Source organism: Poecilia mexicana, unplaced genomic scaffold (genome assembly GCF_051168715.1).
Source record: "Poecilia mexicana isolate PSO_F unplaced genomic scaffold, ASM5116871v1 scaffold_6, whole genome shotgun sequence".
Taxonomy (NCBI): Eukaryota; Metazoa; Chordata; class Actinopteri; order Cyprinodontiformes; family Poeciliidae; genus Poecilia; species Poecilia mexicana.
In genome coordinates this window covers 353,322-369,504 of record NW_028263375.1, presented here as the reverse complement: position 1 = coordinate 369,504, position 16,183 = coordinate 353,322, and the positions used below count along the sequence as shown (strand labels likewise).

The window sequence follows — 16,183 nt, the reverse complement described above, 5'->3', positions numbered from 1 at the left end:
CCTGCACGCTCTGGTTGAAGCTCCATTTGAGCCTTTAGCCCAGGCTCCTCTTAAGTTCCTGTCTTTTAAAACTGCTCTGCTGTTGGTCCTTACGTCTGCAAAGAGAGTGAGTGATTTTTCCACTTTCTCTGTTGCTCCTTCTTGTCTCAGAATATGAGCCGACGGCAGCTCAGCTGTGCTGCGTCCCAACCCTGCACAGCAAATTTGGAAGTGTTCCATCAACTCCTACAGAGTTAAATTCAAAACTTTGAAAGTGTCTATATTGGTCCACTCTGGATGGTGTAGAAGTTACTTTTGAAAGTGTTATTTGTGATAGAGTTGAATCAACTCTCACAGTAATTGAAATCAAACACACTTCAGTGTTAATCTACCCAACACTAGTGTATATTGTCAAAAGTTAACACTATGAACGTGTTAATCCAACACAGAATGGTGTAAAGTATATATTAACATAGAAATCCGAGTTTTGAAATACTACTGGCAGGGTGTGCTGTGGTGGTGCAGGGGTTAAGCACAACCCACATATGAAGGCTCTAGTTTTCAATGCGGCTGTTGTGGGTTCGCTTTCCAGTCTTCCCCTTCTCTCATTACTCACTTTTTTTTGTCAATTTACAACCAAGTAACAGCCACTAGAGCAATTAAAACCTTTTTTTCCCCAGAAACTATTGGCCATCAATAATCCCCAAATTCATTTTAAAAGACATTAGATGCCACATTAGATGCTACAAACACACCAGCACCAGTTGCAGTATGTAATCTATTTTTATTTCAAAACATCAAACAGCACTGACAGCAATATACAACAAAGGTCATACATTCATGGTACTTTGCACTGAAGATGAAGTGTGCTTTGAAAGTTCATTGGAAGCGGCCATGGATGGTCTTGTGATCACTGATGGTGAATTGTCTTTGGTGCTGCTCTTGTTTTCACCAACATGAAGGAGGAAGACTTCCAGCCTGGAAGGAAAAACAAGAAATATAGCAGAAACGATAATAAATGCATATGTTTAAAAAGAAGTGTGAGCAAAACTAATCAGACTCACCTGTGTGTGTCACCGTCATTCATTCACATTACTCTGCCCACCTGGTTTATAAGATAAAGCATAAATAAGTCAGAAATAATTACTAAATAAATTAGTCAGCTTATAGAAAAAATTTTGGACAGCATTAAAAGTCGTGCCAGCCTGTCTGAAGAAATGTGTTGAAGTCATCATAACAAGCTTTAGTCACCAACATGACACACTGACAAAGAAAAAAACATTTTGGCAGTTTTTAGATGTGCCACAGGTACAAAACACCAAAGTCGAATGGCTTAATTGCCTCCTCATTGTGTAGATATGTTCTCCAGAGTCCTGCTTATCACCTAATTATTGTAATAGGGTGTGGTGCAGCAGCGGCACATCTAAATGTTGCAGGACACTGGCCCTCCAGGACTGGAGTTTGACACCTGTGGCATAGATCAAGCCAATGGTCCAGCATAGCCACTCCCCCATTTTGCAGTCTACAGCCAAAAACTTAAAGAAAATGACCCCGCAGCTAAATAATGTTAACTCAATTGGCCTCCAGATTGTCCTGACAGTTTCAATGTTCGGTTAAGATAATAAACAGTCGTATATACCGTGATATCCAAACAAATAAACGTACGTTAAGCAAACTATGTACTGTTTGTGAATCGATACTCTTGTGTAAACAGAAAAATAATGCCTCCATAAAAAATAGTCAAAAATGTGATCATTTTAACATGGAACTTACCTTGTTATAATAAGCTCCAGACAAGACGCCATACTGCTGCCTCCTCTCCTCAGGCAAACATGTGACCCAGTAGCGGAACAAGATGGCATCGGCCAGGGGGCGGGGCTAATGACTGGGCCCAAATAATAAAGCTCATGATAATTTAACTTATGAACTTTAAATGATGTTTTGTGAAATTTTAGACAGGATCGGAGGTGATCGGCAACAAAAATGAGTCAACACGCTGGTCTGCTAGAATAAATGTGTCTTTTATTCCCCACAGATTACAGCAAAGCAATGCTGCACAGCAAAGCAATCATTCATACACTGATACGTGATGCTATATATTGTCCTCTAATATATCTATCGCTCTTACCTTGACACAAGGATCGGAGAGCCGTCGATCCAGGCAGAGTAGCAATCACGTGGCCGGGCGTCCGTACGCGACCCACGGCAGATTCTGCCAAGATGAGGAACTCCCCCAATTTTATACTCCTTAACAAACATCCTTGCGTGAGAGTGAGGGATAGCCACTTCCTCTCTCCCAGGCAGGTTCTCCAAGAATAGTGTGGCCATTTCCCATTTCATATATGACCACAAATTCCAGCCATTGTTCGAATCAGGTCAGAATGACCTCTTACTATCTCAAGGTACAACATGAACTCAGAGCGTGGTCAGGTTATGAAACACAGAATGACCATTCAATTGTCCATGTGTCCAATAATACCTTGCACAAACTCAGAGCGTGATCAGTGACATGATTAGGTTACAACCGGCCACTGTCCACGCGCTTAAGACGTGTACAACAATGCCTGTCACGAACTCAGAGCGTGATACCATTGTTTAGCATGAGCTCGGAGCGTGATCAGGTTATGAAACAGATTATGAAAGCATGTTATGCAATACATATAGAGTATAAGACATTATCAAAGAACAAATATAATATTTCTATATCATGAGCTTATCATGATAAGCTTATCATGAGCGGTGTTGTTAGCCCGCTATTGCGGGCTAACAAGTTTCATCACCACAGAGAGCGACTATGTCATTTTGAAGTCCATCTGACATGAAGTACAACAAACCAAGAGAAGAACAGAAACATCAGGCTACTGGTCACTAATGATGAAACAACACAAATTCAAAACATGTTAACGTAGTTCGTAGAAATGCTCTTGCTAGTTTGCCATTTGTTGCCAAGTGACTGACGATGACGTTGGTGACAAGCTTTACCCAGAATGCACCTAGAGACAATAAGGACGATTCATTTGTAGTTTTGTGTGTCAAAAAGTGAAAATAAAGCCAGTCATGTAGCACAACATTTTACTCAATATTTTACACTAACTATGTCACTAAAATCAGTCAGTCTGGTAAGGTTTTTTAGCAACCATGAGTCAACAATGGGGCACCCTACTATATAATTTGCTGCTCAACCATTTAAACCCATTCAATAAAGTTTTATATGCAAGCTTCTTGAGCTAATCTGAAGGACACATACAATTTGGAGATATGTAGATATTGACTCTGCAGAAAGAACAGTGACTTCTACTCACTATCTGCTGACCTATTTGCTGTAGCATAAATAGTGGTGAGATTTTTTGACTTATTGCACAGATGACATCATTAGCTTTTTGCAATAAACAATAAATGATAAATGAAAATGGTCAACCTCATTTTAATTTGTCAGCTTTATCATTTCTTCCTGCCCTTTTCTCTTTCTATTGATGACACTTGATGAGAAAAGCCTCAACTCCTGTGCTCTCCACTGACCCCCTCCCCTTTCTCATTTCCTTAGTGTAAGGGAGGAGTGAACTATTGCATCACGTAGTTGTATATGCCCATCTTCTCTATCTAAATCTAATGATTATTGAAGGGCAATATAGTATACAGACTTCATAAGCTGCACTCTGTTGGTTGAATGTAGTTTTCATTTTCACTTTGGTTTTATGTTTAGTTTTTATTCAAGTGCATTTTTTGTTAACGGAGACTGAGAGTTCATTTTATTTTTGTTTTTGGTTGTTTTGTTTGTTTACCAGTTCTAGTGTTAAGTGTTCTTCTGGAAATAATGTGTATTTATTTTTGGCAGTATGTGCTTACATTATTATGTCTTTACCATTACATCAGTTTAAAATGGTCTTCAAACAATGTTATTGTTTATCGCAATAATTTTTGAGACAATCACTCAGCAAAATTTGTCGTTGTGACAGGCCTAGGTATCATGTCATGGTACCAGGTGAGAATTCTCTGAGCCCCTAAGACTGACCAGTTTTATAACAAATATCAGTAGAGAATGCATGCAGAGGTGCTGGGTTTTATACCTCTGTAGTCATGGAATGCCTGGAACACCTTAATTCAGTGATTTAGAAAGGTGAGCACATACTTTTGGCAGCACAGTGTATGCCTTATAATCCATTTAAACATTTGCCTGTCTCTGCTTCTGTAGAATAATGTGGTTGCTGATGCTCCTACTTCTGGACTACCAGCCAGGCAGCGCTGGATGAGCAGAACTAAGAGTGTGTCTGTCTCTGCAGACATCTTTCCATCCCACTGCTCTCACAATTTTTCCTCCACCCATTTGCTTTTAGAGTAGTGTAGATTAATCAGAGGGATTTAATTAACTTGGCCGCCACACACATATCAAACTGAGATACAAGGCATACTATAAACTCAGCCAATTATCTCCTGATCTCCTGCTAGACAGGGTGGTGGTGGACACAGGGGTGCATGGCTGCCTGCCTGTCCCTGTCTCCACACGTCCTTCAATCCTCCACCTGTGAACAACAGCAGATCTTATTACTACAGCTGCCCCCGTCCTCACCCTGACTTTACTCACTGGGAAAGAGCCCAGCATTAGAGATGAGCAGCTACAGATTGGGTTCTTGTGAGTACTTGTGGAATGAAGTTAATTCTCGTTGCAACCCTTGGTCATTTTAATTTTAAGGTTGCAGAGTGTGACATGCTCGCTGAGCAGTCTTTGTGGTGTTAAGTTGGACTAAATGATTCGCTGTTGTCACTTAATCCACCATTGCAACAACAATGTGTGCAACATGCAATCACTGCTTGGATGGACTCTTAAGTGCTCTCACCTAACTTTTTATTTACGGTAGCTGCTTGAGATACAAAAGCTCACAGAGTGATGGGAACAATGAGTAATGGTAAAAATATAACAGTTCTCAAAAATATTAAATTGAATTTTTCACCACAGAATCACAATTACATATTTTCAAGATATCATGCAGCCTGAGTTTTTAATCACTTTATTTATGGTGAACTGACATGCTCTTCTCTCATATAACCCAGTAGAAAAATTTACTTTCAACCAACTAACCCTAACTCCAAACTAGGCCTGTGGAAATAAATCAATTAATTGCATGATAGATTAATTCAAGCTCAAAAAAGTCAATTTTTATCATCTATTATTTTTCTCTTTTCTCTCTCCCTTTCTACCAAAAACTAGTAGAAACCAAGTTTTCAGTCTGCTGCTTTGATCTCAGCTACCCCTTTTTTAAAGGACAATTTTGTTTACAGAGTTTGTTTACATAATTCATTATAGTTGTTTCTCGGCAACAGACTGGCGACCTGTCCAGGGTGTACCCCGCCTCTCGCCCGAAACGTTTGCCCGAGATAGCACCCTTCCCGACCCCACTAGGGACAAGGGTGTACAGAAAATGTATGGATGGATGGAGTTGTTTCTGTTTACTTATTTTGGATGTCTTCCTATTCCAGTGTTAAACGTTCATTAGAAATTAAATTTATTGATCTATGAGAATGTGTTCTTGCTTTATGCCATTACCATTTTAGCGCTTGAAAGTGGGCTCAAAATAATGATATAATTTGTCACAATAACTTCTGGAACAATTTATTGTTCAGCAAAAAATTTTATTGTAACAAACCTAGTCCAATCCAATTTGGGGGGAAAAAAATCAATACCCCATGTAGAGTGAGATATCCTCATAGGAGCTGAATATGTTTAAGAGTACTGATGCATCAGTACTCATACTGAAGTGACCAATGTTCCAGTGTTGGGTGTTCAGAAGACGAGCCAGATTGTAGGTCTCTTTAGAGAAACTTAGCGTCTCTCTAATTACTCATTACTAATGGCAAGCTGCACTTTTTTTGTTAAAAACAAAAACAGCATAATGTGGCCAATAAATCTTTGTAAAAAATCAATTTTCGCAGTAAGATGAGTCATAAAACAACTGTTGGTGATGAAATGGGACACAGCCTAACAAATAGAGAAAGCTGTTTTACAAAGAAGCCAAATTATCCATTCTTTGTCAACAGCATTAATAACAATGTCCACAGTCCCATCTGCATGTCTTGTAGTAAAGTCTTTTTTGACCAACTGAGGATCAGCTCTGCTTCTACTTCATTGTCTCCTTGGCATAACACATTTCAACCCTAACAGGGCTATTTAAAGGACTTCACAAAGAAAAAATAAACAACAAATACATCAAAATGCTAAATACATGTAAAAACCACAGGGTGTTACCAAAAGAAAAACTACAGTGATTTATTTTAAGCTTAGCCAATTAAACTTGGCCCGGTCTCCCTGATTCCACCATATCAGTATTGAAATGCTGTTAGTGGTGCTGATGTTCTTAGCAGGAAGAGGGACCCCTAAATCAAATTCTGCTCAAGCCCCCATGCAACCTTGGGGCAAAACCTGCTACACTGCACACCTTTCTGCTGGACCTAAGGGGAAAACGGGGAGATTTCATTTATGTGGCACTAGTAGAAACCAAGCTTTTCCGTTTCATCACTGTTGTGTGTATATAAGTGCCACAGAGCAGTTTGTTTTTTGTTACCTGGGCTTAGGCCAGTCACAATAACAGATTTTGCTGGGCGATTAATTGTGCCAGAAATTTTTGATATAAATGATAATATTGTCATTTTGAGACCATTTTTAACTGATAGCATAAAAGTAGCCTAACAATGCAAATACACCCGCTCAGGGGTAAATAAACTAATTTTGAAACTACATTTATCGCTGGAACTGGAAGACCTTTAAATAACAAACAAAAAAAAACTAAAAAAAAAAAAATATGGGAGGGGAATTGGAAAGAGGTTGAGGGAGCTGAATTAGCACTTATCACATTCAGATCCGCCAGTTGATTGCAGAGGGTCCGGCCCCCACACTATGCTGCCCTGGGCTGTTGCCCATGTTCAGTGGTGTAGAAAGTACTCAATTTACTTAAGTAAAAGTACAAATAAACAGACAAAAATGTACTCTAGTAAAAGTAAAAGTACCACATTGCCATTTTTACTTAAGTAAAAGTAAGAAAGTACTTGCTATTAGACACCCCGGGTGCCACCTGTAGTTCTCGTTCACGTGCTGCACGTCACCACGCCTGTCACCTAATGTTGAAAAACATTAGGTGACAGCTAAAGGAAATGAAGGATGAAAACAGACATTGCTTCTGTCCATGCGCAAGGCGACACGTTAATATGGCAAGGGTCAGAGTTTCTTTGTGTCTGAGGAACAGCTGTTCTAAATTGTGTGCCAACGTGGACAGATGGAACGTTTCAGTTTAAATTGGTTTTGACACAAATCTCTAAATATAAAAGTTTTGTATGTTTATCAAATATCAATTATTTTTGACAAGCCTACCTCAAAGATTGCAGATATTTAAACCTTTCTCTCACAATATCCCCTAAACACACTATAGGTATTATATCAATGTTGTCCTGACCTCCCTCCACATTGCTGCCATAGCGCCAGCGTCCCCAGCTGTGGCACATAGAGATGGCAGATGTTTTGTGCTCTTCCTGACACAACCCCTGACTGTTCACAGGAAGGAACAGGTTGCAAGCAGGGAACTTCTGAAGCCACTGCTTTGCTACTATGATTATTATATTGTATTTTCCCTCTTGTACATTTTTCTCTTTCAGAACATGGATAAGATGCAGCTCCCATCTGTAACCTTGATTGTTGGCTGTGGAGTATCCTCGCTCACACTGCTGCTTCTCATCATCATCTACGTGTCTGTGTGGAAGTAAGTTAATCCTTGCAAAGAAAAAACATCACTGCTGTTATTGATGCAAGTGTTAATACCAGATCAGGGACTCAACAGATTGAAACGTCCCATCACATTTTGTTTTATTAAACCATTTTTTGAAACTGCACACTAATATTGTATAGTTTGTTATAATACATAGACAATTATAATATCAAATTTATATCTCTCCCTCAAAAAAGAGATTTTATATAAAGGGACTTCCTGGTAAAATAATGGTTAAATAAAATAATGCTGTCAATGGCCACATTATTAGATGCACCATTCAGCTACCTGAATAATCCTTAAAAATCAAGAAATATCTGATAAACATTTTAAGCCTAGCTCTGTGGTCAGAGGGTGGTTTCTTTAATACAGTGGTTCCCAAACTTTTTCTCCTGGGACCCCCCAGTGGTTTCCAAACTATTTCTGTCCCCCCCACACCCAGACAGCTACAAATAGTTGTCTGGGGGGGGCTACTTGTTACAGCACCTTAAGGTTAACAAGGCTAATTGTTAAGCTTAGGGTGCTGCATTGATATTAGCTAGTCATCTTTTAGCTAACATTACCTGCATCCACCAGCTTTACTCAACTCAGTCAGTTAGTTTGGGGGAAAAACTTTGTGTTTTGCTGGTTTACTGCCATGATTCTAACACACACCTGAGTAGCTCTGCACAGCAGCAGCAGGTCTCCTTCACTGCTGCACAGGTGTAAACCCAGCGCAAGCATCGTAGCGCTCATGTTGCGTTTAAAGGTGGCTCGGAAAAACATGTTACCATATGTTAACAACGGATTGAACAGTTTTAACTTCTGATAAAAGTGACAGAGGACACAAATATGGGAAGTGTGGAAGCCCCTACTGTATCAAATTGACAGGAATAACAGAGAGTCGGCCATTCTAAGGTAAAAAACCCAGTGCATACAGCGTTCATGTTTTTTTTTTGTTTTTTTTCATCCATCCAGACGACTTCCCGTGAACCCCTCCCCCCCTGCAATGGCACAGCGCCCCCCCCCTACGTGGCGCACCCCACAGTTTGGGAACCTCTGCTTTAATAGCAGTGCTGGTGGGGAAAACCAGGGTAAAGTTAGCCGCTTGGCTAACAGTTTGCAGTTTGTATGTGTGCCTTGCACATGCTCATTTGGAACACCGGCTGTCCCCTCAGCTCTAGTCTGGAACAGGCATTAAGCTGCAGGGTGTAGGTTCCACTGGCACATCGTCAGTAAATATTCACTTCTCACGAGTGGACTGGAGCTGAGCATGACTGTGTGTCTTCTCTCTCAGACAGCCAGACACAATGTCTCTTTTGGGGAATGTATAATTCAAAGATTGCTTATGCAGAATTATGAATAAGCAAGGGTCAAGGCTTGTGTGCAGTGTCTCCTCGATGTCACCCTTGTGAGTGACGGCCGTAGAAGAGACAGAATGGCTTCTTGTTAACATGATGCCACATGCATGATGTGAAACTCTTGAAAATAGGTTGATGCATTATGGGATTAATAGTTCCTATAGCAGGGTCCTGCAGTTCAGCCCTTTATAGTGAAAGACCAACAACTTGTATTAATTTCCCAGGTTAACAATGCACTTGGATGCTTGAAGAGACACAATAAGCTGGCAGCTGGAACTCAGTGTACACCATCATCAGTCATTAATAGCATTTAAAGAAACCTTTAAACTGGAGCTGTCGATTTTGGATCCCAGGGTTCCTTCTTTTCTGCTTCCTGCAGGTACATTCGATCGGAGCGCTCAGTCATCCTCATTAACTTCTGCCTCTCCATCATCTCCTCCAATGCCCTTATTCTCATTGGACAGACCCAAACAAGGAACAAGGTTAGATCTAATGAGAGGCCGTATTATTTGACACTGCAACCCAGTAGGCATGTTCAGTGTGTTATGTCTCCCTTTCTTGTTCCAGGTTTTATGCACCCTGATTGCAGCATTCCTTCATTTCTTCTTCTTGTCGTCATTCTGCTGGGTTCTGACTGAGGCCTGGCAGTCATACATGGCCGTGACCGGTCGCCTCAGGAACCGCATCATACGGAAGCGCTTCTTGTGTCTCGGCTGGGGTGGGGATTCCAATTGTTGCCTACTGTTCAGCTCTTCATGGCTGTTTAACTTCCTCTGAGTGAACATCCAGTCCTCTGTTTCCTCCCAGGTCTCCCAGCACTTGTTGTAGCCATCTCAGTGGGATTCACCAAGGCAAAAGGATATGGAACACCAAACTAGTAAGCGTGTTTTCTTATGGGTTAATGGTGTGAACTTCCTCCTCTATACATATATTAATGCTGGGTTATTACACATGAGACAAGGGTTATGTTTACAGCATAATTAACCTTTCTCTTCCTTTGTTTCATCTATATTTTACTTCCCTCCTTCTTGTCATGCCAACACCCCTTTCATTCCAACCTTCCATATTTCTGCCCCTCTCATCTTCCATCGACCCAAACATCACTTCTTCCAATCACCTGTCTCTCTCCACCTTTCTATCTTCTGTTGCTCTCTGGAAGCTGCTGGCTGTCTTTGGAAGGAGGCCTTCTCTATGCATTTGTTGGACCTGCTGCAGCTGTAGTCTTGGTATTTTCTTATCTTTTTATATGTTTCTTGACTGTCAAAGCTTCTGCATCAAAGCAAAGTTCATCACTGCCATGTAACACATTATCACTTTGAAACTGAATGCTGCATTTTGTTTGGATGCAAGTTTTTGCACAAAGTTACCATAGCAAGCTATTGGTCAGAGATTTAAACGCAATCTGTCATTAAATGCTTCATTAAAATGGAAATTAGGATGACAGGTTATATTCAAAGCTTTTAAAATGGTCTTGGCCACTAAGTTCTCCAGGATATATGACTTGGGAGCTTTTTACTGGCTAAGTACCAGTCATCATTTTGTAGGTCGGTCATGATGGTAAATCTTGGCTGAAATTTTTGACAGGCTGTTTTGTCTATATTGATTTGTCTTTAACAACTTTTACTGTAAGAATTCAGAAATATTAAACCTAATTGCTGGTTGAATATTTCATAAAACAAAACATTCCCAACATCAGCTCCATGTCACAGAACTATGATGCTAAACAATCTACAAAAAATATTCTTCAGGTTTTTGTACAGAAAATCTTGTTTTCTATAACTAAAGCTCAACTGAAAAATAATGGCAAGGAATTAAAGTTATAATGAAGTTATAACTCTCCTAAAAAAGTAAATGTCAATTGTGCTTTGCACAATGTGGTCAAATTGTGAAAGCTAATTCAAATCTGTACAAGTGACAACAGGAAGCCTTTAACCTGGAGCTGCAGCCAATATATGTCAAAAACAGACTTACATTCCTTCAACCATAAATATAAAAGCAGTTGCTTTCAGTTTATTGCTCCAGTTGGAAAAGGAAAGCCAGCTAACATTTAAAATGACCAAATGACACAAAGCTTACTGTTCTGCTAAATAAGGTCTGCTTGTTTGAGAACAAAATGAATGGATTACAGATCACAGTGACATTTAAAGAGTCTGTAATTCTGAAGGATGAATTCCATCCCATATTTAAAAAATGTTTGTATTGTAAATGGTGAAAGAGATGAATAGACCAGAGTTAACTGGTAACAAACATAAGTTATGAATTTGAAAATAATCGGGTTGGTGGTCTGGACTGAAAACAAGAGAGGCATTTCCAAACGAAACTCTGAAGGAATTTGAAACTCTAGAAAATCTTTGATCAAGACCAGCTCAGAATATTCCAGTTTAGGAAGGTCTGACTCTTCTCTTCTTATCTGAATATAAGAATTAAAGAAATGAGGGGAATTCCTAATTTTTTTGAATTCTTTGTTAATATTGTAATGCTCAGAGAAAATAAGCTGGGACATTGCAAAGCACCATATTCTTTCATTTCCTTTTCCTTTGGCTCTGTCTGCATGATTTTATGTTTTTCTTGCTTTTTCTACAACTTCCTGCTCCATTATCTTTCCTCTCTTTTATTTCTAACCCTCCCTTCCTTTCTTTACTTAATTATCTGTTTGCGTTCTCATTTTTCTTTTTACCTCGCATCTTTTCTTGTTTTAATATCCTACATTTCAGTAATTGCTTTCTTTGCTCCTCGTAGTTTCCATGTTTCCCATTTTTCATCCTATAACCTTTTACTGTTTCATGTCATTGCCTTTCTTTACTTCTTCACTCTTCCTTTCTATTTATCTGCCATTTTAATTTCAGTATTTTCTGCTATTGTTGTTTACTGTTAGCACTACATGCATATATGCATATGAAACTTGTTTGTTCATGGTAAAGTCTGGATACATGTCTGACTAAGAACAGAATCTAAACATCTCAACCTTAGCTTTTTTTTAAAAGGTTTACTATTTGGTTTAATGATGGTTAATATGTATATGTTCCTAATGAACATGAATTAGAGTTCTGTTGTTTAGCTAGAGAAGTATTTGCATCCTTGTATAAAATTTGGAAATGCTGGGATCATGTAGAGTAAAGTGTAAATAGGTTGATGAAAATCTTCTTCTCCGAAACTTGCTGAGGTTTTGCTCTCAATCCTTAACTGCAAGGTATAATAAAAGACTCCCTATTAAAGTGGAGAGCTTTATAATATTACCATAGTTACAACATACTAACTTAGTAAAGCACTATTTAATGTTGCATTCCATCTGCTTCGGAACTCGGAACTCAGATTTAATGTCGCAGGCAACTTAACAGTGTTACACTTCCCAGTTGTAAAACATTTTGGGGGAAATGTGCTCAGTGACCAGGCTAACTACTCTTAGTTACATGACATATATGACTGACTGCACGGTTTAAAATTTCCATCAAATACATATTTTATAAATGATATGATTTCATTTTCAAATGGAATAAGCAGTCAACAAAAATCTATGGAATAATCCTGAAGTATAAAACCTCAGAGGATATAGAGTGGAACCTGTCATAATCAGTTCCTTAATGATGCTATAGCAGAACATCAAAGCAGCAAAACAGAATGATACTTTGTGTCATTTGACAGTTATAAATCCAAGGCAGACAAAAATGAATTGTGAGATTTCTCAATGATCCATTCTCTGGGCACTTTTATATAACACCTGGTGACATTCACTCACTGCTGTGAAGGTTAGTCCAGTTGCAGCCATTCCAGTTCTTATGCCACCATCTATGTCCCCTGGAGTCCGTTCTTAATTGTGACCACTGGTCTGCTGCATTCTTACCAGATTCCACCAAAATAAAACCAACCTTCTAAATCAGGGGTGTCCAAAGTCGGCCCTCAAGGGCCGGAATCCTGCACGTTTTAGTTCTCTCCCTGGTGGTAGTAACAACCTTTTCAGCTTGTCAATGTTCCTCTTAGGGCTTCTAACGAGTCATCATTCGATCCAGGTGCATTAAACCAGGGAGAGAACTAAAACATGCAGGATGCCGGCCCTCGAGGACCGACTTTGGGCACCCCTGTTCTAAATGATCCATGTGGCTCTGTCCTGTTTTAGTTATTGAGGGTGTGTCAAATGTTTTATGATGAAGGGACATCATTTAAAAAAAAAAAAAAAAAAAAGGTCAAGTCAGTGTAAAAAAAATCTATAAATTAGGTTAATTCAATCCTAATCTTACTGCTATGAATGCAAATGTCCATGAAAAATGGTTAATAAGGCTCAAGAAAAGCTCCTTCTCTTCTCACAGTTGCTATTTCACAGAGAAAAGGGTTGGCCTCAGCTTAGCCAGCAACATTCTGTGGTGGAAAACTGACATATTAACAGTCCTCTAAACTCATGATCAACCAAAACCAGATGTCTATAAACATAATGGTTTTAGTTCCTTCAGTCCTTGGCCCTTCCTTCCTACGAGGATCAGTTTGTTTATAACCTGTCACTGTTACTCTGCAGTCATACTGAAAGCCTGGCTCACTCTGACCATCGTCTGATTACATGTAGAAATGTTTATATACATAAAATCTGAAATAAGAATTCATCTAATCAGCCATGCACCATCACTCCCAGTACCTTTGATTTCACTCATATTTTATGTATGATTTCTGTTTGCTGCTCATCCTTCCTGTTCAGAATGAATTTTATTTAATCTTTAAAACCTGTTTTTAATTTCTTTTTTTCCTCATTTTTTGCATTATTTAATGCCTGTGACTCAAATTTAATAAGATGTGTTTCAGTTTTTAGAATTCAGAGCCAGCAGTGAGCTTACCTAGAGTCTGTTCTGCAAGCCATTTACATGCATGCTGGACGTTATAGACACCACCATCATCATCCTCACTACAGTGGTGCTGCATGTTCTGAAGCAAGAAAAGTGCCTTTACTCTGCTTTAACCCTGTGCCTCTTGTCTTTGGCAGGTTAACATGGTTATTGGGATTCTCGTTTTTAACAAACTGGTCTCCAAAGATGGCATTACTGATATGAAACTAAAGGAGAGGGCGGGGTATGCCTTAAACCACACATTCATTTTACACAGTGACCTTTAACCAGGCTGGCCGCTTATGGAGGGGACTGTGGCTGTTATCGGCTTCAGCTCTGAAATAACGGTCAACTGAAATGGCTAAATCTGACGCTGGAATCCTCTGAGTGTACTAGACCAAAAAAACAAAGGCTGTCTGGTTATTGGTCCTGCACAAACTGAGCAAATTGATGACTCATCTCATTGCTTTCTTTTATGTTTCTGAAGTGTTGCATTCTCCTCCAGCTGCTCTTTGTTTGCAGGTGTTGCTCTTGATGTAAAAGCTCTGTAAAACCATCCTCTTTTTAATCCTACTACTTCTTCTCTTTTCAGTAAAGGGAATCAGGGTGTAAAAACAAATTATGTGTTGGGCTTAATTTCCTTATCTCTAACTCCTCTTGCGTATCTGTAAACGGTTTAGTTGCATCTATACATCTCAGTAAATATCTTAGTGCTACAGTACCTAGTGAGAGACTACGATTTGGCTGTACTGTTGCTGAGCAGGTGTGAAGCTTTCTCATCTGAAATAGACATTGTTTCTTTTAATTCTGTATGATATATGTTTATTCTACAAATATGAAACAAGTTGGTTCCATATGATCCACATCAAATGTGATGTACAGCTTCCTCTCCATGCAATGCCTGGAAGTAAGCTTGGGTGAAAAGCATTTTAAATTTCCAATATGTAACTTTTATTTTTAAAAAAAAGGTTTTTTTTTTTTTTTACATATTTGTTAAAACTGTCACCATGTCATAACAGTGTAATATGAAACAATATGTGGAAAAAATCAAGCTCTTCTGCCTATGGCTCTACTGCCATCTGCAGAAATGCACTGCTCCTTGACTGAAACAACTAGTCAGAGCCAGGAGGACTGTCAATCATCTTCAGCTTATGCTCAGTCTGTTAATGGAGGAACACCAACTTCTCATTAAAGGAAATCTATTTATCTGCCTTTATTGATGGCCATGCTAACTAGCCTGAACTTGCATGTTATGCTAGCTGTGGGGAACGAGCTGTAGCCTGGCAGAGTTCTAAGGGGTAGGATGTTAGCAGTGCGTACAGTAGGGCAGCGTTTCCCAATCCTGGTCCTCAAGGCAACACCTATCAATGAGGCACACTGTCCCTCAAGGAGAGTGTACCTCAAGGACAACAAGGGAACGTGTTTTAGATGTTCCCTTGCTTTATCCTGACTTGATTCAGCTGATTGCAGTTCAGCAAACACCTGTCAATTGAAATCACCTGGATTGAAGCAAAGAAACACCTAAAAGATGTGGGGCAGTGTACCTAGAGGACCAGAATTGGGAGACACTGCACTATAGTTATTGACTAAGATCCTCCTCCTGGCTCTGATTGGTTGTTTCTAACCATGCAGTTTATTTCTGCAGATGGCAGTAGAGTCACAGGAAGGAGGTTGAGTAGCTTGATATTTTAACAGATTATCTGACTCTTATTATACTGTCTGGACAAACTGATGTTTTTTTTTAATATGTAAAAAACATATTTTTTTTAAATAAAAAAATTACCTATTTCGGCTTTAAGCCTCTTTCACAAAATGAAAATGGCCTTCCTCAGTCTGTTTTTTTAAATGACTCAGATTGCATTGTAGATATAAATCAGCCTGTTGCTGTTTACCCTCTGAGATGTCAACACATCCATCCACCGCCGTGTATTGGCCAACTAACAGGGATTAGCTGCCTTCAAGAGTGTGGTGTAGCAATGGCGAATGTTTCTTTTGTTATTGACACAGACTGGACAAGCCAGGCTGCAATGGACTGAGATACAACAGATCAGTAGACGTAAGCCAAGGGTAGTTTTCTTTTTTTTTTTTTTTAAACCAAAGCACTGATGGTTAATAGCCAATAGTATAATACACTCCTGATCAAAATCTTAAGACCAGTCAAAAAATTGCAAGAATTTGCATTTTGCACTATTGGATCTTAAGAAGGTTCTAAGTAGAGCTTCACAATGTTAAAAGAAAAAATCAGTGCAAGAGACAAGAACTTTTGAGCAGGAAATTTTCTGAAAACTGCATTTACACTCAAACA

General features: G+C 39.2%; 1 protein-coding gene across 1 annotated transcript in view; it reads left to right on the top strand.

Annotated features, from left to right (window-relative positions):
- Positions 1 to 16,183, top strand: part of adgrb1a (adhesion G protein-coupled receptor B1a) — a 107,404-nt gene that overhangs the window by 51,855 nt on the left and 39,366 nt on the right. The window contains exons 18-23 of the mRNA XM_088006704.1: positions 7,621 to 7,724; positions 9,450 to 9,552; positions 9,638 to 9,788; positions 9,878 to 9,947; positions 10,230 to 10,296; positions 14,037 to 14,122. Of these exons, the coding sequence (XP_087862830.1) occupies positions 7,621 to 7,724; positions 9,450 to 9,552; positions 9,638 to 9,788; positions 9,878 to 9,947; positions 10,230 to 10,296; positions 14,037 to 14,122 (581 nt within the window). The remainder of the gene's footprint in view (positions 1 to 7,620; positions 7,725 to 9,449; positions 9,553 to 9,637; positions 9,789 to 9,877; positions 9,948 to 10,229; positions 10,297 to 14,036; positions 14,123 to 16,183) is intronic.